Source organism: Phoca vitulina, unplaced genomic scaffold (assembly GCF_004348235.1).
Source record: "Phoca vitulina isolate PV1807 unplaced genomic scaffold, GSC_HSeal_1.0 scaffold55, whole genome shotgun sequence".
NCBI lineage: Eukaryota > Metazoa > Chordata > Mammalia > Carnivora > Phocidae > Phoca > Phoca vitulina.
This window is the reverse complement of record NW_022589758.1, coordinates 449,783-469,970: the sequence shown is the minus strand read 5'-3', so window position 1 is coordinate 469,970 and position 20,188 is coordinate 449,783. Positions and strand designations below refer to the sequence as shown.

Below are 20,188 nucleotides of genomic sequence, written 5' to 3'. Positions count from 1 at the left end.
GAGCCAGCATTAAATCTGCAGCCAGGATCACAGACAACTCCGGGCAAATCACTGGGCTGTTATGAACTCAGCCATGGCAACGGCCATCCGCAAGCCCGAGGACAAAATGTGTTTTATTCTGTTGTTCTGCACAGAAGGTTCTAGAGATGCTGGAGACAAAATGGCCATTGAGAGTGAGAGGCATTGATGCGTATTTCTTCTCCTTACTATGTGGTTTATATTTAAACTGTCTTAGGCTAATGCACACTGGAGTTTTTGTGTGAATCAAAATCTAAAAATCTCTTTAGCCAGAGACTGGCTAAGTGAAGGCTTAAGACATTCTTAACCTCACAGAGGTTTTGGGGGTTTGGTGAGAGGTACTGACAGTTACTCGTAAAATGTACTGGAAATCCTAGCGTTGATTTTTTTTTCTCCCTCTCTGTTGACATGAGATCACAGTCGTCAAGACCTGCTTTCTGTGCCTTTTCAGCTTCATGTTACTCAGCGTCATTGCTGCCGTGACGCTTGGGAACACTCAGTCTGTGGGTTTCCGGAGTGCCCAAGAAAAGCCCTGGGGTCACTTAGCGAGCATCAGCTTTTACCCGAGGGCTGCTCGGCGGCCCCTTGGCACCACCTCCACATGTGAAAACACCAGCGCCGCCTGCGACGCTTCATACTGGGGACAGCCCCAGTCCCAGCTGCAGTCCCTTTGTCGAGGCGCCCTTCGCGGCATGGGGGAGGGGACCGTGAGGTGGGCTTTCTCAGGCCCGACGCCGGGGCGCCACGGGAGCCTCTGCCGGATTTCGGAGGTGAGCGGTACTCGCTTGGCCCAGAGGAAGCAGCCCAGTTGCACTCTTTCCGGGACAGCTGAACAACTTGGAACCTCTTGTTCTTCTTCACTGCAGACCCTGGGACTTGCCATGCATTTGATTGGCAAGTGGCTAGAGTGTTCGGCCAAGCCCAGTGGGCTGCCTCTTAGGGAGAAAACCCCAAACACGGGGTGAGCACAAAAGCGGGCCCTTCAGATGGAGTCAGGGCGCACCCCCCCACCCCAGGACCGGGAAGATGGCAGATGGGACTGTTGACTAGAAATGGGCTTCTCAAGCTCTGTTGCGCACACATCACCTAGGGGCTTGTGAAAATGCCGACTTTGATTCCACTGATCCGGGGCGGGGCCCAGGAGTCTGCATTTCTTCCCAGCTCCCTGATGGAGTTGCTGTTGCTCGTCCAAGGACCATGCTTTGTGAAGCAAAGGGTCTAAGTTGAAAAAACTGATAAATGGTCCACTCGTGTCTTTTCTTGGTCCCTGAACGTTCTTGTTGCTGTCCAACTTTAACTCTTCGGAGCTACAGAGCCAGGAATCCAGTTGCTCACTGGAAAGCTTCCCTTGAGATGACATGCGGTCTCCTCAAACTCAACGTATCTAAAACTGAACTCGTCATCTTTGTTCTCCAAGCCTAGCCCTCTTCCGCTCAACCCTAGCTCAAGGAACAGCACAACACCCATCCAGTTACACATGCCAGACATTTAGGAGTCCTCCTTGGTACTCACCCATCCATCCCCAGCCTCACCAGCAAATCCAGACCAAGTTGTGCCCATGTGACATCTTAAACATCTCTCAGACCCATCCATTTCTTTGGCTTCCACTGCCTTTGCCCGGGTCCAGGCTCCTGTCATCTTTCACCTGAATGATTACACTGGGCTCTTAGTCCTCTCCACATCCACTCTGTTCCTGTCACAGCCGCCAGACCGCTCTTGTACAACCCCAGTCTGTTCCCTGTGGACAAAAATGCTCCGTGGCGTCACCTGGTTCTGAGGATAAAGTCCAGAATCCTTAACTCAGCCTTGAAAGCCCTCAGTGGTCCAGCTTCCAGTAGACCCCTCGTGCCTGCCTTGTCCTGCCCTCCCTCTGCTCTGTGTTCTGGCTTCTTTCGTGCCTGGGAAAGCACCCTGCTCTTTTCCACCACAGACCTTCCGTTCGTGCTCTTCCTCCTTCCTGGAACCCCTCCCTCACCCATCCTTCTCTCCCTTTACCAAATGAATTCAAATCCATCCTTCATGTTTAAGTTCTGGAAGCTGCCCCCTGCACCCCACCACAAGCCTCCATAAATCTCCATTGTTTGCTCTTCTAGCACTTGGGAAGTAAAGCCATTTGGTTAATGTCCCTTTCCCCCCATAGACTAAACTCCGTTAGACTGGGTATCGTGCCTCCCTTAGCCCATCACGGAGTCCCCAGCACCCAGACCGGTGCCTGGGACCTGGGAGACACTTGGCGAGCACTGAACATGCACTAATGGAATGAAGTAGAATGAAAGAATGGACAGCCATTCCCTCCCTCCCCATGCTGTCATCCACACCCGTGTCTGTGACTCCACTCGGCCGACAGTCTCAGTGAGAGCAGGCCTTCCAGAGACCCCAGTCCCGGAGATGATGATGGGAACGGGGTTATGGGGAGGAGTTTCTCTTGCCTGAGCGGGTACCGAGCTGGGCCTTCACGTGGACCTGTGCTCACTGCTGCCGTGCAATGCATTTTGGGTCATCTGAGGGGGATTCTTTGGTTCTGGTGAGCGTTCATTTTAGTAACTGCCTCGGAAGCCATGGACGGTTCTTCATGGCCGGATGTCTAATATCTTAAAGACCATTGTTTCCTATTGTTGTCCAGTTTTTCGGGTGTTTCAGGCAGGAGAACAAATCAGGTCCCCGTTATTCCGTCTTGGCCACAAGCCAGGAATCCCTTTGTGGTTAGGTTTTTATTGTGCTGGAGTTTGGCCGGTCATCAAAGAAAACAGCTAGAGCTGACAGAGTAAAGAGCTGGTGTGATTCTTTCGGGTCGGGGTGCTCCAGTTTGAGCCTCCATGAGGAGCTCCCCCGCCAGAGGCTTGCTCAGCACAGATTACTGGGTCCGCCCCCCGAGGTTCTGAAGCAGTTGCTCGGGGGGGGGGGGGGGGGGGGGGGGGGGGGGGATGCAGGGATCTGCATGTTGAGTATGCACAGAGGTGCTGCTGCTCTCTGCTCTCCGTCCTGTCCCGGCTACTCCACCCCTGCAGGCCACAGGTGGCCACGGCCTGTGAACGAAGAGGGAAAACTCTGTCCCAGAAAGACTTTATTTGCAAAAACACGGGCTGTGTTTAGGAGAACCCTGGTTTAGGAGAACCTGGAGCCTTGACAGTGATGGTTGTAAGAGTGGGAGGTTGCTCCTCCCTTCCAGAGGGAAGGGAGAAGTCCTTCTTTCCGGCCCATGGCTAGTCTCCCTACAGGGCCGGGCCACTGTGCTCAGCATGGCAAGGCGAAGGCCGCCTTTCTCGGCCGTATCGCTGACACTGGGAAATGACTCCGAGTGCTCCTGTGGGCATGTCAGGGAAAAAGCACCCCTCTTGCCTCCCGCCATACGCTTATACTCAAAACTGGCTGCAGAAGCTGCAGGCCCAGTGCAAAAGGAAAATTCACACACCCCTGTTCAAAAAGGATTATGACTATCAAGACGACAGTAACAGAGCATTGAGCCAAGCACGGGGCCCCGCGAGAGCACAGGTCGCCTGCCTGGGAGGCTGGCCTGAGCACACGGCCCCGTCCTGGCCTCCAGTAGCCCTCTGCCACATACGTACCTGCCTGCATTTCCAACGAGAAACGCTGTTAACGTGCGAACACGAACAGTATTGATACCCATAGTTAGAAAGCCCATTCTGGCCCGTTTGGGTTTCTCTGGGATAAGAGTGTGGCATAGGCTCAAACTGCCCAGTGTTTAAAGATACCTTACACACTTGGCTAGAGAGAGCTTCTAGACTGACCTAGAAGGTCCAGTGGGGGTGATCCATTCATAGAAGATCAGGTAGCCACCACACATGCAATTTTAGCCCCGCAGATCGCTGACCAGGCGAGGTAGAATATAGCTGCGTCTGGCTATATTATTTCCTACATATTCTTCCCATGTTGTGTTCCAGACGCTTCTACTCACATTGGCCGGCAGGGTCCATAAGAGTTTTGTCTGGGGGCGCCTGGGTGGCTCAGCCGGTGAAGCGTCTGCCTTCGGCTCAGCTCGTGATCCTGTGGTCCTGGGATCGAGCCCTGCATCGGGCTCCCTGCTCAGTGGGGAGCCTGCTTCTCCCTCTCCCTCTGACCCTCCCCCTGCTTGTGCTTGCACTCTCTCTTTCTCTGTCAAATAAATCTTTTTCTTTTTTTTTTTAAGTTTTGTCTGTGTGGAACAACAGTGACCAATGTGGTGACTTCTGTTTTGTGTGGGAACCAGTTCCCACGGCTGCAAATCAAATCATTTGCTGCAAACGTAGGAGCGCTGGCGTGTGCTGAGAGTATGACTCATTGACGTGATCCCCCAAATTCTCCAGTCCCTGGTTTTCCCTGCTGTTATAAAATTCGACCTCTGCATGGGGTATCTGGAGTCCTCGAGAGCGAGAAATCGGAGGGAAACTTGAGCCTTCCTCTGCTGGTAAATCAGGGACTGGATGGCACCCTGCTTCTAACCCCACTTGTCTTTCTGAGCCAGGGAGCAGCTGTGATCGTTGCTTTGAAAGGAGCAGAATGCTCTAACCCTTTGGATGAAAGACTCTTTGGAAGTGGCAGCTGTGGATTTGGAAGGCTGAGTTCTGTCGTTGACGGGCAGGCGCGCCGCGCCACCCCAGCGCACCCTCACTCGCGTTGAGGAAGGATGTGGGCTTTCTGAAATGCGGACGCAGGAAGTAATGAACCCTGGATCAGCTGATGTGCCCGTGGCAGCCGTGTGCGTAGCCTGCGCGCTAGGTCTTTCTGCAGAAGGCCTTTCCCGACTCCTCTCTAATAGGAATGTATTCCCTCCTGTCCTCCTCTCTCCCTTCCCCTGGCCCACCATCCTCTGGCTCTCCTGCCGTCTAGAACTTGGCCCTTGTCACACAATAGCGATGTGACTTGACTGCCTACAGCTTCAACTGATCTCCTGGAAGGCAAAGAAGACGTCTTCTTTTGTATTTGTATCCCCCGTGCCAAGCACGGTGCTTAGCACCCTGTAGGGCTTCAAAAAGTACCGGGATTCCTGAAATCCGAAGTAAAACTCCCAAGAACCAGCTCACTTTTCAGAAAGTAGAAGAGGTGGCAAGTCAGAAATGTATCTTCCGAAGCCGGGTTCTGTGAGAATAGAATGTTCCCTATTTACTGTCCAGTACGGTGGGCCCTCGCACGTGTGGCTATTGAGCATGGGAAACACGGCTGGTACAACTGAGGAACTGAATTTTTTTATTGGCTACTCTCTCGGACAGCACAGTCCCAAGGCCACACATCTCTGTCCAGTGGGAACCAGTGGTAACCTCGTTAGCCAGGGAAGCAGGCGTTCATCTTGGGCTTCACACCATCCTACAGGCTGAGAATGGGGGAAGGCGTGAACGACACCGCACATGTGGGTCTGCTTGCTCTTTACATAGTGGGGCACGAGGCTGAGGGTTGTAGTTTCTCTTGCTTTGGGAGTGTGGAGAGAACTTGGACTTTCAGTGGCCTGCTTCTCCCTGGTCCCCCCCCAGCCCCCCTTCTGCCCCATTCCCCAGAAAGCTGTATGACAGGTGGAACTCCATCGTCCTTGCTCCCAAATCTCAAGTATCCAAAGCTCTTGAAGGTACTGACTTGCTAGTGAACTTGAACTGTTCTGTGCACTGGTTCCCGTTGTACGTAGTTTCATAAATCCATTTCACAGAGGTTGGTCTCCATGATGACAGCCAGCCATCTTTTGAAATGAACGAAAGCACACTTACTTATGAAGCCTTGACCTTTTTTATTTTCCAGTGAACTGAAGAGAAATCTGGTAATGAGAGTTTATAGTCCTCTCTTGTGGGTTTAGACAAATGCAACTTTTGAATGGGATGCTCCTCAAAATGGCGAAGCCCGCCTCCAGTGCTTTATGCTGGGTAGTTATTCCCTGTCTACTGTAAAGACCATTTGGGGGGAAAAATCAGCTGGCTTAATGTGCTTGCCTTGAAGTAATGAACTGCTCTCGATCGCTGTTAAACATCATAATGCATTCAGGTTCGATTTCCCTGACAAGGCATTTACTTAAAGGGCCTGGATGATATAAACAGGGACGGGAGGTCGGGAGAGGTACCGACATGATCCCGAGGCCACCACTGCTTTAGATGAAACACAAATGTCTCCGAACTGAAAATGTCACCTGGCTCTGTCCCTTGGGGAGAGCTTTATGGACCCCTCCAGTAAAAGTTTATTTTAAAAATGAAGAAAAATCTTCTTCTTAAGATGAACAGCGAATTGTGGCTCTTTCTTCATTTCACTTCATGGATGCTCATTTTGTCTTTGTTTTTTTTTGTTTTTTTTTTCTTCTGTTCCTTTTCCTTCAAGTACTTAAATGTCACCCACCAGTTCTGGATTCTTACTCTGAACACATATCTGGGGAAGGAGGCAGGTGGAAGCGTGGGGGGGTGGGGAGAGGAGGAGGAGGAAGAGGAGGAGGAGGAGGGATAATGCACGGCTGGTGTTGCCTGGGCTGGGGAGACATTTTTATTAAAAGATGAGGGGATTTGATGTTGACATGAATGAAACTTGAGTGGACCCACTTGAGTGGATGTTGGTGACTTTGTACTTGTAGGGACCAAAAAGACCCATCACCTTTCCAAAATGACCATGTTGATATTTTTCTGAACCCAGCAACAGTGTAATTACTGTATCTGCTTCTTCTGGTTGCCCAGGAGGTCAAAGGCTGGGAGAAAGCCATTGGCTGCTACAGAAATAGAGGTACTTGAAACCCCCCAAGGTTGAGGTTGGGGGGTCGCTATTATGTGTGGAACCGCAGCTTCACTGCTGTCCTCTCTGTTGACTTTGTTAATGGACTGACTGTCCCTCCCAGTCACTCGAGCAGCCCCCCCGCCCCCGGCCAGCCCCAGGTCACTGAGGAAGCCCTACAATTGTGACTTGCTCCCTGACTCTCCGCTGCTTGCTCTGCTCCTCACCCCGAGTAAATTAAGCTATGTCCCCTCTTGGAGCCCCGGGGTCCTCCCCCACAGAATGTGAGCCGAGGACAGCCACCCCACTGGCCCTCGGCATGTCGAGCTTAACCACAGAGCATGAGGGGGGACATGGCAAGAGCGACCCTCTCTGCAAAGGTGTGGTGTTGATGAGGACACAGACCTCTTGCCCGTAACCGCTGCGTCTTCTCTCCTTTGGGTCCAGGCTGCTTTGAATGCTGCATCAAGTGTCTGGGAGGAGTCCCCTACGCCTCTCTGGTGGCCACCATCCTCTGCTTCTCTGGGGTGGCCCTGTTCTGTGGCTGTGGGCATGTGGCCCTCGCGGGCACCGTGGCGATCCTTGAGCAACACTTCTCCACCAACACCAGTGACCATGCCTTGCTGAGTGAGGTGTAAGTACCTGCTTCCCCGTAGAAATGTATTTGAGATGCGACTACCCCGTGATGTTTTCAGAAAGACGAGCGAGCTCTCCTGGCAGAAAAGGGATGCTTTTCGTTAAAGCTTATTTGGATGCAGGTAGAGAAAAATCCCGCGAGAGGAGAAAGGAAAGGGCCAAGAAGACAGTGAGTGTTTGGCCCCGGGGGCGTCTGGGGCCTGAGGGAGGGGTCTCCCCAGGTGCACACAGGGGACGCCACGCCCAGTAGCCGGGCACGTGGGGGCTGTGGCCAGGCGATGGACAGATGCTGCCCGCGATCACGCCGGGAGTGAGTTTGCATAGCTCCCAGGCAGCAGACCCCACCCCCAGGGCCCTCGCAGGAAAGGGGACCGGCCCTGGCATGATGGGGACCCTGGTGAGGACTTGCCCCAACTCTTAAGTCTGCACGAGCAGTGTTCTTACTCCTGCAGAAGAACAAATCCCAGGGCGTACTCCAATGCAGAAAAGGGGGAAATTTCAGGGCTTTAGGCCCGAATCTCTGCCTTCCCATCCTGGAATTCTCAGCAGCAACGCATTCGTTTCCTTCAAATATTCCCCTTTCCTCTGCTTCCTCCAGTTGTCTTTCTCTTTCCCTCACTCCCCGCGTCTCACAGCTTGTAGGTGTCTTGTGCTGGTAAGGAACTTCTCTACCAGACGGAGAAAGGCCTGAATGAATTCTTATTGAACAGTAATGGAATGATGATGCAAGTCCTTAGGGAACTTTATTCTTCTTTTATCTGTTCGCAAGACATCCAAAGAACTGCGCAGGGGTGGGTGAGGTTGTAAGGAGGATCAGCCAGGGCGAGGGCCTCGCTGAGGGCCAACTGTGTGCAAGGAAGACCAAGAGCTAGCTACCCAAAGCGAACCTGGGCACGGTACACTGATCTACCTAGCTAGGGATCTTGATCACTTCCAGGGACAGGCAGCCTCCCAAAATGCCCGTGCCCATGCTTCCCGGGCGTAACGAGAGTGGCCGTGCAGAGCTTAGCTCCTTAACGAAGCCCTGCGTGCCTACCTAGGGGGTCCCGTCAGAGTATCATTGATCGCTGGGCCCGCTTGGGAGGCGTCCTGCTGTGGCGGGAAGGACATGCGTCCTTAGAGCAGAGCTCCCATGCCGGCTCTGCCCGACTGCGTGCCCTCGGAGGGGAGACTTAGCGTCTCCGTGCCTGCGGTTGCTCGCGTGCAGAATGAGCATTCTCCCCCTCCGGCCCCAGGACGCGGGTGCGTGTGCAAAGGTGACAACCGGGCCTCCGCCCCTGACCAAGCGGCCTTCTCCCCGGCCCCAGAATGTTGTCCATCTCAACCCTGGGCCCTCCTCGGAAGAAAGGCCCAGGTTGCTGTCGGGTGGCCAGGGGTGCCTGCCCGGGATGCCCCGTGAGCCCACCGCAGCCATCAGCGGGGTGGGAGGGGTCACGGGACGTGGCTCGGCCTCATGCCCTCCCTCCAGAGGCCCCAAACGTCTTCTCTTCGCCATGCGGTGACTGTCACTTTTCTGGATCTCGTCCTCCTTCCCGCAGAATACAGCTGATGCAGTATGTCATCTACGGGATCGCATCCTTCTTCTTCCTGTATGGGATCATTCTGTTGGCCGAAGGCTTCTACACCACGAGTGCGGTGAAGGAGCTGCACGGCGAGTTTAAAACCACCGCCTGTGGCCGCTGCATCAGTGGCATGGTGAGTCCGAACCTCTGAGTGTCTGACTTGCAGCCGGAGCCACGCCTCTGGCTAGTTCTTTGCATTTGGTGAAAGCTAGGAGATCATGGAGCCCGGATGGAGAGTCCGTGACGCCAGCGTCCCCACAGTGTTGGAGGTGGGAGTAGCAAAAGAACCTCCAGCTTATGAGCGGTAGTAAGTTAAAACATCTGGCTGGAGTAGCAAGCATTTCCCTTCGGAATAGGCAGGCAGTGAGGGCGCCGGAGGGTTTTCAAGTAGGAAGGTGGCACTGTGAAAGGACGGAACTTCCGTGTTGTCCCGGCACCCCCTCGCCTTTGTCTTCGGTTGTGGATTGTGGCCCTGAAGACGGTGTACTGTGGTAAGTTGTCACAATCCTTCTGGAAGTACCAAGCGCTTTTTCTACTGAGCACCCGGCTGGGGATTTTGCTGGTCGCTGTGGGGGTGTGTGGGGGCTCTTGTCCCCAGGAAGCTCGTGGCCACCCCAGCCCTTGGGCCCAATCTGGCCTGCCATCTGTTTCCGTGCGGCCCACGAGCCGAGCATGGCTTTGTGTCCTGAGATTGTTGGGGAAGGTTATACACGGAGATGAAAGGAAACTCACGTCTGGGCGGCCCCCTCCGTGGGCCGATGCGCCGTCGGCATGTGGCCGGCCCCCGTCTGGCCCCCCGCGGACCCGCGCTGTCCTCGGCAAGGCAGGCCTGTCGGGCGCCGCGTCGCACACGGAAACCCGGCGGCGGGTTGAGAGGCCGGGAGAGAAGAGGCGCGTCCGGCGTCCGGCGCGGGGCACGTCGACCTGGGGCTCCTAGCGGTGCGTTCGCGTCCCAGCGAGCGGCCGAGCGGCCGGCGGCGTGGGTCCGGCATCGGCCGGAGCGGTCAGATGTAAGGAAAGCCGTCGGCGAGCCGGGGGAGCGGCACTAGCACGGAGGAGGACAGCCCTGGCGGGCTGCGGGGGGCCCCGGGCCCTCTCTCGGCCGGGGGGGGGGGGGGAGCTGCTCGCTGAAGGGAGGGCGCACGGGCCGGCCTAAGATGCCAGGAGAGCCCAGCATCCGTGACAGCCCTCCTTAAAGGGGGCACGCAGCTTGCAGTGTGTTTGTGACCGGGTGTGGCCCTGGGACACAGCGCCCAGCAGGCTGCTCAAGGTCGGCCCTGTCTAGCGGGGGGTAGGGGGTGTGTGTGTGTGTCTGTGTGCGTGTCCGTGGCAGCTGCTCATCCCCGGAGGGACCCTGGCTCCTGAGGAAACTGCTGAAATGCCCTGTCCCTGCGGCTTCCCCGTCTGGCCCTTGGTTCCGGCTGAGTTTCGGAGTCCTTCGCTAATCGCCTGGGAACAGAAATGCAGACGGCTGCCAAGGGCAGAGAGGCACCGATGCCGCACGCTCAGGAAGGGAGGGCTTGGGGGCAGCCTCGGGGGGAGAGGAACCAGCGGGAGCAGGGCGGAGGCCCGGGGTGCGGGGGTGCTCCCGCGAGCCGGCGGTGTGCCGCAGCTGGAACAGAAGGGTCTAGTGACGAAGGACGGAAACGACGCTGCTTGGGAGGGGGAGAGAGACCAGATCAGCAAAGGCCTTGGGTGCCAGGCTAGGAATCCAAGCGCCGACGCCGAACGGGGCGTGCTCGCATCCCGTACACGAAGGACGGGGTGAGGGGTGTTAGGAGGGAAGGTCAGCCAGACGGGGCGGGCGCAAGGCTCCTGTGGCAGAGCGCAGAGCGGGGCACACGGTCCGAGTGGGGCCGAGCTGGCCGCTAGGACGGCCGTGGGACTAATAAGCTCGAGAGGACAGGATGAGCGGCCCGTCTCCGGCTGGGCCGTGTGTCGAGGTGGCTGTGTGTGCTTCCAGTGTTTCACCGTCGCTGGGGGCTCTGGGGGGGCGGGGGGGGGGGGTATGGAGAACGTCACCGAGAAACCTGGGCTGGGGTTTCTGGGAACACTCGGGCTGGAAATGACAGAGACTTGTGGTGGGTATGGACAAGGTGACAGCTTTGTGGAGGAAAGAGCCCTGGGGCACAGCACGGTCTCCCAGGAAGACCCAAGAAAAGGAGGCCTCATGGGGGAACTAAGAAACAGCCAGAGATGTAAGGACTGTCCTGGGGTTCAAGGAAGGGGCCAAGGACATGCCCCCCCCCCCCAAGGGTGCAAATAATTTGATATAGCCTTGGCTATCTATCTCCATGTCACTCTTGGTATGCATGCCCACCTCCCTGTCATCTGAACCTCCAGGCGACAGCAAGTGGCACCTCTGGGGCTGGCATCTCTGACCCGGTAAGCTCTGGAAATTTCTCTGGCAAGGCCCTCTCCTTCTGCCCAGGCTCCGCCCTCCAGCAGGCTCCCACACTGCCCGTCCTATGCTCCATCAGGGGCTGGGCCAGTGCTTAGTTCCCGCAGCACGACTACGACCAGCCTGTAACTGTGACAGTCTTCCTGGGGGCAGGGCCGCCAGCTGGGATGCGCGCACGGACAATACTCCTGCGAGAGGCCGGGGCCTAGACAACCCCCCCCCCCCCCAAGGCTCCGGAGCCTCTCTGTGCCCTGTGACTCTTTCACATCAGTGAGGTCTTGCACCATGGCCAGGCGCTGCTCTGTGTCGCAGTCCCGGTTGGCATCAGCCAGGGGACACGGCGCCGTGTGGTGCCGGATGGCACCATGTGAGCTCACCTGAATGACAGCGTGTGGGACTTCAGAATGGTGCTGTCGGACTTTCGGCCTTGGCGGGGCCCCTGCAGGGTCTGTGCGTGGGTCCCCATACATCCATGCTCTCCAGAGTGGCACTGGCGGGACGAACAGGGTGCTCCTAAAACTACCTACGGCAGTGAGGCCCCTGCTCACTTGTTTAACCATTTAGTTCTTGGGTGATGGGAACCCCTCCGATTCCACATCCCCTGTTGGACTGTCATTTCAGTTTGGCTTTTTAAGGTGAAGTCCACAGAACAAGGGAGTAAATGAGTTTAAAACTCACAGTGCAAGCTCTACCTCGATAAAGCTGTTATTTAAAGAAAAAAGATGTGACTACTCTTCAACTTGGGGGAGTGCTTACTTTGGGGTAGGAAGCAACTGTAGGAGGAAAGAGAGAAGTCAGGAGCCTAGGGGAAAGAGCAGCAGAAAGTAGATGTGTGTGGGGGACCTCGGGCTGCTTCCCCCACCTCACTCAAGGGGGCCCATTTCTGCCCGGACTGAGGGCACACCTGCCTGGTGTTGAACATTTTGAGGATGGAGTCTTCGTGAAGTCACTCAACAAAGGCGGCCGAGGGACTGAGGTGGCCCTGATCACTTGGCAGCCCGTGTAAGCAACTGAAGCCAGAGCCGAGGCGCTCGAATCCCAGAAAAGGAAACTTGAGAACCGGCCATCCTAAACAGCCCAGTAGGCCTTCCCAAATAAGACGGCTGCTTCAGTTAGAGCCTGTTACATAGGGTCTGAGCTGGGCTTCCGGGTCTGCTAGCCGGCGTCCCTGGCGCCCCTCGCACTACTTTCAAGCTGGTGCTGCCGCAGTGAAATGGAGTGTATGCTCAAATACCTTCACAGTTCGTGAAACATTTTAACGTGCCTCAGTTTACCTTGTACCAGGTGTTAAATAGGGGGATGGTAGAGAGTGCCAGGAGCTTGTGCCCGGTGGCTAGGCGGGAGAGCACCTGGGCCTGTGCTTGGAGTGGTTCTTGTGGACGAGGCACGAGTGTGCATGGGGGCTGCTGGCCCAACATGTCAGGCTCGAAGCCCCCCCCCCCCCCCCCCCACTGCCAACCAGCATAGCTCACTTTTACCTCTTTTACATGTTCAATTTTATTGAAGAAAAGCTCTGTTCCCACAAAGTAGAAAAGCCACGCTGGGTACCTTGAACACGGGTCGGCTTCCTACGGGCATCCCTCGCGTTATCGGACTTCATTACGTACGGAAGGGTCGCGGCAGGTCTGTCGGCGCCCTTTTTCCCAAAGTACTTGCCTGTTTCGTGTCTGTCACATTTTGGTAGTTCTTACAACATTTCAACCTGTCCCGTTACTCTGTGTGTCGTGGCTACTGGCAGTGCTTTGGGGTGCCCCAAACCGCACATGTATACGATGGCAAACTTAACTGATACGTGCTGTATGTGGTCTGCCTGCTCCCCAGACTGGCCATTCCCCCCACCCCCATCTTCCTCCCTCGGGCCTCCCTATTCCCTGAGACCCCAAAGTATTGAAATCAGGCCAATTACTAACCCTACAATGGCCTCTAAGTGTTCAAGGGGAAGGAAGAGTCACGCGTCTCTCACTTTCAATCAAAAGCTAGAAGTGACCAAGTTTAGTGAGGAAGGTAGGTCGAGAGCCCAGACAGGCCGAAAGCTAGGCCTCTTGTGCCAAACAGCCAAGGAGTGAATGCACAGGAAAGTTCTTAAAGGATATGAAAGATGTTAGTCCAGTGAACACACAAGTGCTAAGAGACAGTTGTAGTGCTCTGGACAGAAGGGCAAACCAGCTGGAACGTTCCTTTAAGTCAAAGCCTAATGCACAGCAAGGCCCTAACTCTCTTCAGTTCTGTGAAGGCTGAGAGAGGTGAGGAAGCTGCAGAAGGAAAGTCTGAAGCTAGCAGAGGTTGGTTCGTGGGGTTTAAGGAAAGAAGCCGACTCCATAACATCAGAGTGCAAAGTGAAGCAGCACGTGCTGATGGAGAAGCTGCAGCGAGTGATCCAGAGGATCTGGCTCAGGTGACTGGCGGACAACAAATTTCCCATGTAGAAGAAACAGCCTTCTACTTAAGAAGATGCCCCTTAGGACTTTCACAGCTAGAGAGGAGAAGTTAATGTCTGGTTTTAAAGTTGCAAAGGGCAGGCTGAGTCTCCTGTTAGCAGCTGGTGCCTAAAAGGGCTACTGATAAAGCAGTAGTGCCAGTACTGGAGAGGATTAAGTCCATTTGGGAAAGAAGTTCTGTGGGTAAAATGCCATCGACCAGCACGGCCCGCTGCAGAGAAATCCTGAGTGAAGGGAAGAGTCACCGATGCAACGAGCTTCATCGCTGATCAGCCAGCAGCCGACATCCAGCCCAGACCCTCCACCTGCTGGAAGACTCACTCACTCAAGGCTCACATGATGGGTAGCAGTTTGTAGCAATAAAGTATATTTTCTTGAAGGTCGAGACCTTGTCTTTTCTGGACCTAATGCTCTTGCACACTTAACAGACTACAGTATAATGAGAACTTTGCACTGGGAAACCCCAAAATTAATTTGACTCGCTTTCTTGTGATGGTCTGGAACCAAACCGCAGTATCTCGGAGGTATGACTGGACCTTCAAGGGAACCCTGGAACAGACCTGCCTTGGAGCATGTTAGGAAGTCGGAGGTGACCGGGGAGCCCTGACGACAGCTGGGGCAGACGTGCTCCCAACAGAAAGCTCCGTGAGCTCTGCCTACCCGGGACAGCGGAGCTGCCCTTGGTTCACCAGCAGGCCTGCTGCTCACCGGTCCCTGATGGGTAGCTGCTGCTGGGCAGCGCACTCAGGAAGCGCCTGGGAAGGCCGCAGGCCGCCAGGCCAGGAATGGTCCGCAGGGGGCGCTCTCCACGGGCCTGCCCTGCGGAGCCCTGACCACCGCTAGAAGGCAATGTTCACGTCTTTGTGGAGTTACTAAGAAGAAAGGATTCCTTTGAAGGGTGGGTAGGAAAACCCAGCCTAGTCTGGAGCAGCCCATCCATAAGCGCAGGGGCAACAGGGAGTGAGAAACAGCTGAAATCGGCTTCTTTGAATGTCTTTAGAAATGCAAACGCTTCTTTAAGTATGAATGCCCTTGCAATAAAAGCGAAAGGACTGACCAACTTCAGCCGGGGGCGGCCGGGGGCGGCCTGTGTGAGCCCGCCCCCCAGGCAGACCTGAGACCCTCCAGCTCTTCCTTGCAGTACGGAAAGTGAGAGAAAGTGAGACCGAGTCTGCAGGTCTTCAGCACCGCCTGAAAAAAACAAAAACCAAATTAGATTTCCAGCGTGTCGCCCACAAGCTCTGTGGGTGCATGTTCTGAAAATATGAGTACCATGACATGCCGTTTTTGGAACAGCCTTTCCACATTCTGTGCAAACTGGCAGTCAAGGCAGGTTAGGAAGTAAAGCGAAGCCAGAGGATGCCATTCTTCCTGAGGCTGGCCATGGCCCCGTGTGCGGAACAGGATGAAGAGCGGCCATGTGCGCAGAGCTGCTGTGAACCTTCCAGACGAGAAACTGGAGAGGGAGATGGGAATTGTATCTGACACTGTGCCTTCAGCTTGTGTTCAGGGCTATTTGAGACTGCTACCTAATGCGTTCAGTGATTTCTCGGGACTGGGACACCAGGGAAGTTCCTTTTGAGAAAGGGCTTCCTGTTGCACTTGTAACTGTACCACACACACGTCGTATAGAGTAAAGGCCCGTGAAAGCAGCCCGACACTCGGCACGGTAAGTATGGGAAAGAGCGGCAGGGAGGCAACCACCACGACTTCGCTCTGCAACCTTGGACCAGGGAGATCACGGCTGGGGGAGCCAGCTCCTGAGAGGGGGACCTGCACAAAGTCCCTGAGGTGGCTTTGGGCAGTCGCATTCTCCATCGTGCAGCTCTAGAGAGCATGACGGCCCTGGCCCAGCCCTTGCTTCTCCTCTCCCTTGTCACTTTGCCAGTCGCCCTGGTGGCCCAGGCGCTGCCGGGAACGCAGGCCACGGGTTCGGTGTCCAGCCAGAGCTGTGGAAGCATTTTGTCCCCGGGTGCTGCACCCTGCCCCCTTGGTGATGATTCTTTCTCCTTCTCGGCTCAGTTCGTGTTCCTCACCTACGTGCTGGGAGTGGCCTGGCTGGGCGTGTTTGGCTTCTCCGCCGTGCCTGTGTTTATGTTCTACAACATCTGGTCAACTTGTGAGGTCATCAAGTCACCCCAGACCAACGGCACGGCCGCTGTGGAGCAGATCTGCGTGGATATCCGACAATATGGTACCGTCTCTTTTCGTTGCCCCGCTCAACCTCTACCCTCTTGTGCAGTTGTCTGCACCTTAGCGATTACATGGGTGGCTTTTTTAATCATTGTGATTGCTGTCATACGTTCTTCTGTTGGAATAGTAGTATGCTCTGTTTTCTGGAGGGAAATATCACTTAGGCTCTTAGTTGTAATGCAAATTTTTGTTGCATTTTCAAGTATGTAGTAAAGGAAACTTTTTGTACTGTATTATCAAGGAGCAGTGCATTATAACCAGACTTCTGGACATCAAAAGATTACAGATTTTTTTTTTTCAATTTCTTTTCAGTTTTGTACCATTCAACTCTTTATCCAAAATATTGTGTATACACTGTAGTCCAATTAATTTCCATGTCCCACTCTTCAAATCCGGTCTTTTAAAATGACCAACTGCTTAAACTTCATCTGTCCTGGAAACCACAACAAAATCCAGACATATTTTAAAGTCATCAGACTGAACTCTATAAAAGCCGGCTGTTGGAAACCCCTTCAAACCTATTTTCTAATGAATGGGATACTCGCAATAGGCCGCTAACGCTGGTTCATTCTGACAAGCCACAGAAGGGGCCATTGCTCCTCCTGTCAATTAAACGGAGAGGCAGCCTCCTAAGTAAGGAGTTTAATGAGTGCTTCTCGCCAAGATGCTAGGGAATCCTGTTCCTGGCAGAAACAGCGAGGCGGGGGTGGAAAGAACTTTTCATTAAAATTAAAGACAAGATTTCTCGGGAGAGAGGACTATTTCATTTGTGATTCTTGTTTTTCCCATGTGGCTTGGCTTCAACATCTTCTCTTACAACCTAATGAGAAACTTGCCCAGGACTGCCCATTGGAGTACTGTTTTCTCATAAAGAGCAAGATTCAGCCTCACTGGTGGTTTGAAAACAGAGCATAAAGATGATTTTTTAAAGTATTTGTAAATATCTAGATGTATATCATTTCCTTATTAAATATTTTCACTAAACACTTTTGGCTATCAGTGATCCTAGTTTTAAGTGTTCTATATTTGAAATCACTGGTTTCACTGACCCCATGAGGACTTGTCATTTCCCATTCTCCTAAAGCATCTCTTGGCCCATGTAAGGGATAAGGGACTTTTTTTTAAGATTTATTTATTTATTTGACAGAGGGAGGGAGGCACAGTGAGAGACAGAACACAAGCAGGGGGAGTGGGAGAGGGAGAAAGGAGCCCGATGCGGGGTTTGATCCCAGGACCCTGGGACCATGACCTGTGCCGAAGGCAGACGCTTAACGACTGAGCCACCCAGACGCCCCAGGGATAAGGGACTTTTTAAAGAAAGCCTTCCTTACCTCCGGGGAGAAGAGTAACTCGAGCTGTGTTTAATGTTTAAAAGCACACACCTACTACATGGTGGCACGGAGAACAGCAACCTGGTGGGCCATGGTGTGGTAGAGAGGAGTCAGGGTTCCAGTGGGAGACACGGGGTAGGGGGGATGGACTCCACAGTGTTTCCCTTTTTAAATTTCCAATTGGATTTTCAATCCCAATGAAAATGAATATAAAAGACCTACAAAATCCAAATTACCTATAGACTCTCCATTTTGGGACTTTAGTAGGAAGTCCACAGACTGGGAAATGCTGTAGGGGGGGGGTTGTTCTACACCTTTAATTTTTACAAATAGGAGGTCAACTAAAGCGAGCACAATTGGTAGGGAAAACAAATCCGGTCTTAAGGCTCTTATGGACTAGTTGACTTTGCTCTCGTGCTGCTGTCTAAGGAGGACTTCATCTGCCCTCTGCAGAGCTGTCAAGTGTGGATGAGGAGCAGCGAGAGCACGGGGCACGGTGGGGGCCGCTAATAACTAACATTCTGTTGGGATTCACTTCACAGGTATCATTCCTTGGAATGCTTTCCCTGGGAAAATCTGTGGCTCCGCCCTTGAGAACATCTGCAACACCAATGAGGTAAATAAACCCTTCTCCTGTCAGGGCCTGGACACGGTCACTTGGCAAAGCAGGCTGAGGAAAGGGCCCTCTGAGGTAGAAAGAACAGGAGATGGTGCAAATGCTAGTAAGGGAAGCTTTTCTTTGCAGACTTTTTAGATCAAACAGTCTGTCTTTACCCACATTCATGCATTTTTTACCTGGAAAATGCCCCCTTTCCCATGGTCCAGCTGGTTCAGTGAGGATCCTTAGCACTCGGAGAGCTTTCTCCTTCGGCGATAATTTGAGAGTGGTCCTAGTCTCATCCATCTGAAAATACATGTAGATTCTTTTTCACCTTCACATAGCTTTTCAAAGTAGGACATTTATCACAGAACACATGTAAGTTAATTTTCATAGAAAAGATCCCCTTGAATTTGTATAGAAGCCCAGTTTCTCTAAATCTGATCACAGTTGATCACTGCTTCACTCTTAACTAGCAGAATATCCTAACCCACTTTGGTTTAAAATCAGACCTTAGAATATTCTTCAGGCATTGCTTTATAACTGTTCGTAAAAGAACATTTTTTTTAAGTGCACTAGTGGGAGCTTGCATACTTAAGAGAATCCGAGCCTGCTTTGGGAAAGCAGTGAGTTACTGAAATGTCAGCCAGTTTGCATATCCGTACCAGGGCCTGGTTCCAAGCAGGGGCTCCCAAAGGTGACGGCACAGAGCAGTCAGCGAGGAGAATTATACTCACGGCAGAGGCCTGGCTACTGCCGCTTACTTGGTCATGGGTCCAGCCCGGGCATCAGAAAGCTTTAGAAGTCCCCCCATCAGGTGCAGGCGGGGGGCAGCCGGGGCATGCACACAGGCACGCAGCCTGCCAGAAAGCAGCCCAGGAGGAGACAGGACAGGGGGACGCCTGTTCCTTCCACAGCCAACGCTCACCTGGTGCCCTGTTCTTCCCTAGTTCTACATGTCCTACCACCTGTTCATCGTGGCCTGCGCCGGAGCTGGTGCCACCGTCGTTGCCCTGGTGAGTAACAACGGCCCCAGGCCCGGCCTAGCGCAGCTCCCCCCGTCGAGGCTCTAACGCCAGATTTGCCTTCCAGCCATACCCCTCCGGAACGCAGCCCTGGGTCCATCTGGGCTGGAGTGTAGGCAGTCCTGGTTGCCTGTCTGGGCCTGGAGGGATTTGGATTCTGTGGGAAGAAGAGAGGGTAGCTGAAGCTGGGCCGCCCGTTACCTGGGCCTGGCCTAGGCCAGGGGTGCATATTTCGCTCTGACTTGCAGGACTTTGGTCACTGACAACTATTCATGGGAGGCATTACCCATTTCTTTGCCAAGAAATCTTAATTTCCAAGTGGAAATATGTATTTATACACCTACATACCTGTACGGTTGATCTTGTTCTATAAAGTCTCCTCCAACACTGAGCCACTGTTTCTAGAGGGAAACACAGGGTTCATTTTCTGCCAGCGCCTGAGCACACCATTTTTTGTCAAACGGAACACCACCTAACCTTGCTTGATGTGGTTCTGTTCAGAGACATCTTAGTGAGCAGAGAGCACAGCTGTATTCACAGTGACCTCCCGGTCTCAGCACCGTAGCAGCTCCGTGGCCCCTCCGAGCCTTCCTGCTCTCTGCAGGCTGGCGAGAGCCCTTCACTCGGCACTACGGTTAGGAAACCTCACAAAACGCCGTAGCACTAACTAGCCTGCACCAAGGCTGCTCGGCTACAGCCTGAGACAAGCAAGCAGCGTGGTGCCTTGGTTGACCGCAGCTGGGAGACTAAACCTCTGCCCCACTCTGCGTGTCCCCCAGTGACCATGGCCGTGCCATAAGCAGTGATGGGCGCACAGGGAAGCCACAGCTAACGAGGAGCACCTGTAAAGAGCCCCGGGATTCTGTGGGCCTCCGCGTGTACAGCTAGAAGTCGGGAGGGCTCGGTTTGGGATTTCGAGAGATCTAGGATTGGCAGACCCAGAGGGAAACGGCATGAGCTTGGAAAGGAGTCCCTCCTTACTAGGCCCTGCAGAGAACGGCCCATGCCGTGCCGGCGGCGACCTGTGTTCTTGCTGAGCTAGGGGCCGGCCGAGGAGGCAGGCTGGGGCAGACCAGGGGACACGGGGCCTGGGGCTTCATGGCTCAGGCTGCTGCCCCGGCGCTCTGATTCTTTCAACACCTCCAAGTCTTCGTAATAAACGGCCTGAGGGCAGAGGCCAGGACTAGCAGCGTGTATGTGAAGTGAGAGGAAGTTGGTGTGCTACGTAGGAACCCCTTCCGGGTGATGATAAACGGGAAAGCAGCCACGCTGGGGGGACTGCCTGTATCTTACTGTCGTGTTCTGTTCTCTTCC

At 54.0% G+C, this 20,188-nt stretch overlaps 1 protein-coding gene and 1 long non-coding RNA gene across 11 annotated transcripts in view; one reads left to right on the top strand and one right to left on the bottom strand.

Annotated features, from left to right (window-relative positions):
* Window positions 1–20,188, top strand: part of GPM6B (glycoprotein M6B) — a 153,746-nt gene that overhangs the window by 129,989 nt on the left and 3,569 nt on the right. For all 10 annotated transcript variants that reach the window (XM_032389581.1, XM_032389580.1, XM_032389572.1 and 7 more), the window contains 5 exons: window positions 7,138–7,324; window positions 8,865–9,021; window positions 15,750–15,921; window positions 17,794–17,867; window positions 18,800–18,865. In XM_032389581.1, the coding sequence (XP_032245472.1) occupies window positions 7,138–7,324; window positions 8,865–9,021; window positions 15,750–15,921; window positions 17,794–17,867; window positions 18,800–18,865 (656 nt within the window). The remainder of the gene's footprint in view (window positions 1–7,137; window positions 7,325–8,864; window positions 9,022–15,749; window positions 15,922–17,793; window positions 17,868–18,799; window positions 18,866–20,188) is intronic.
* LOC116622841 lies at window positions 12,754–20,187 on the bottom strand. Its single transcript, XR_004297630.1, has 3 exons — window positions 18,948–20,187; window positions 18,047–18,155; window positions 12,754–14,918 (listed from the first exon to the last, which is right to left on the bottom strand). It is a non-coding gene; the product is annotated as an uncharacterized LOC116622841 (long non-coding RNA).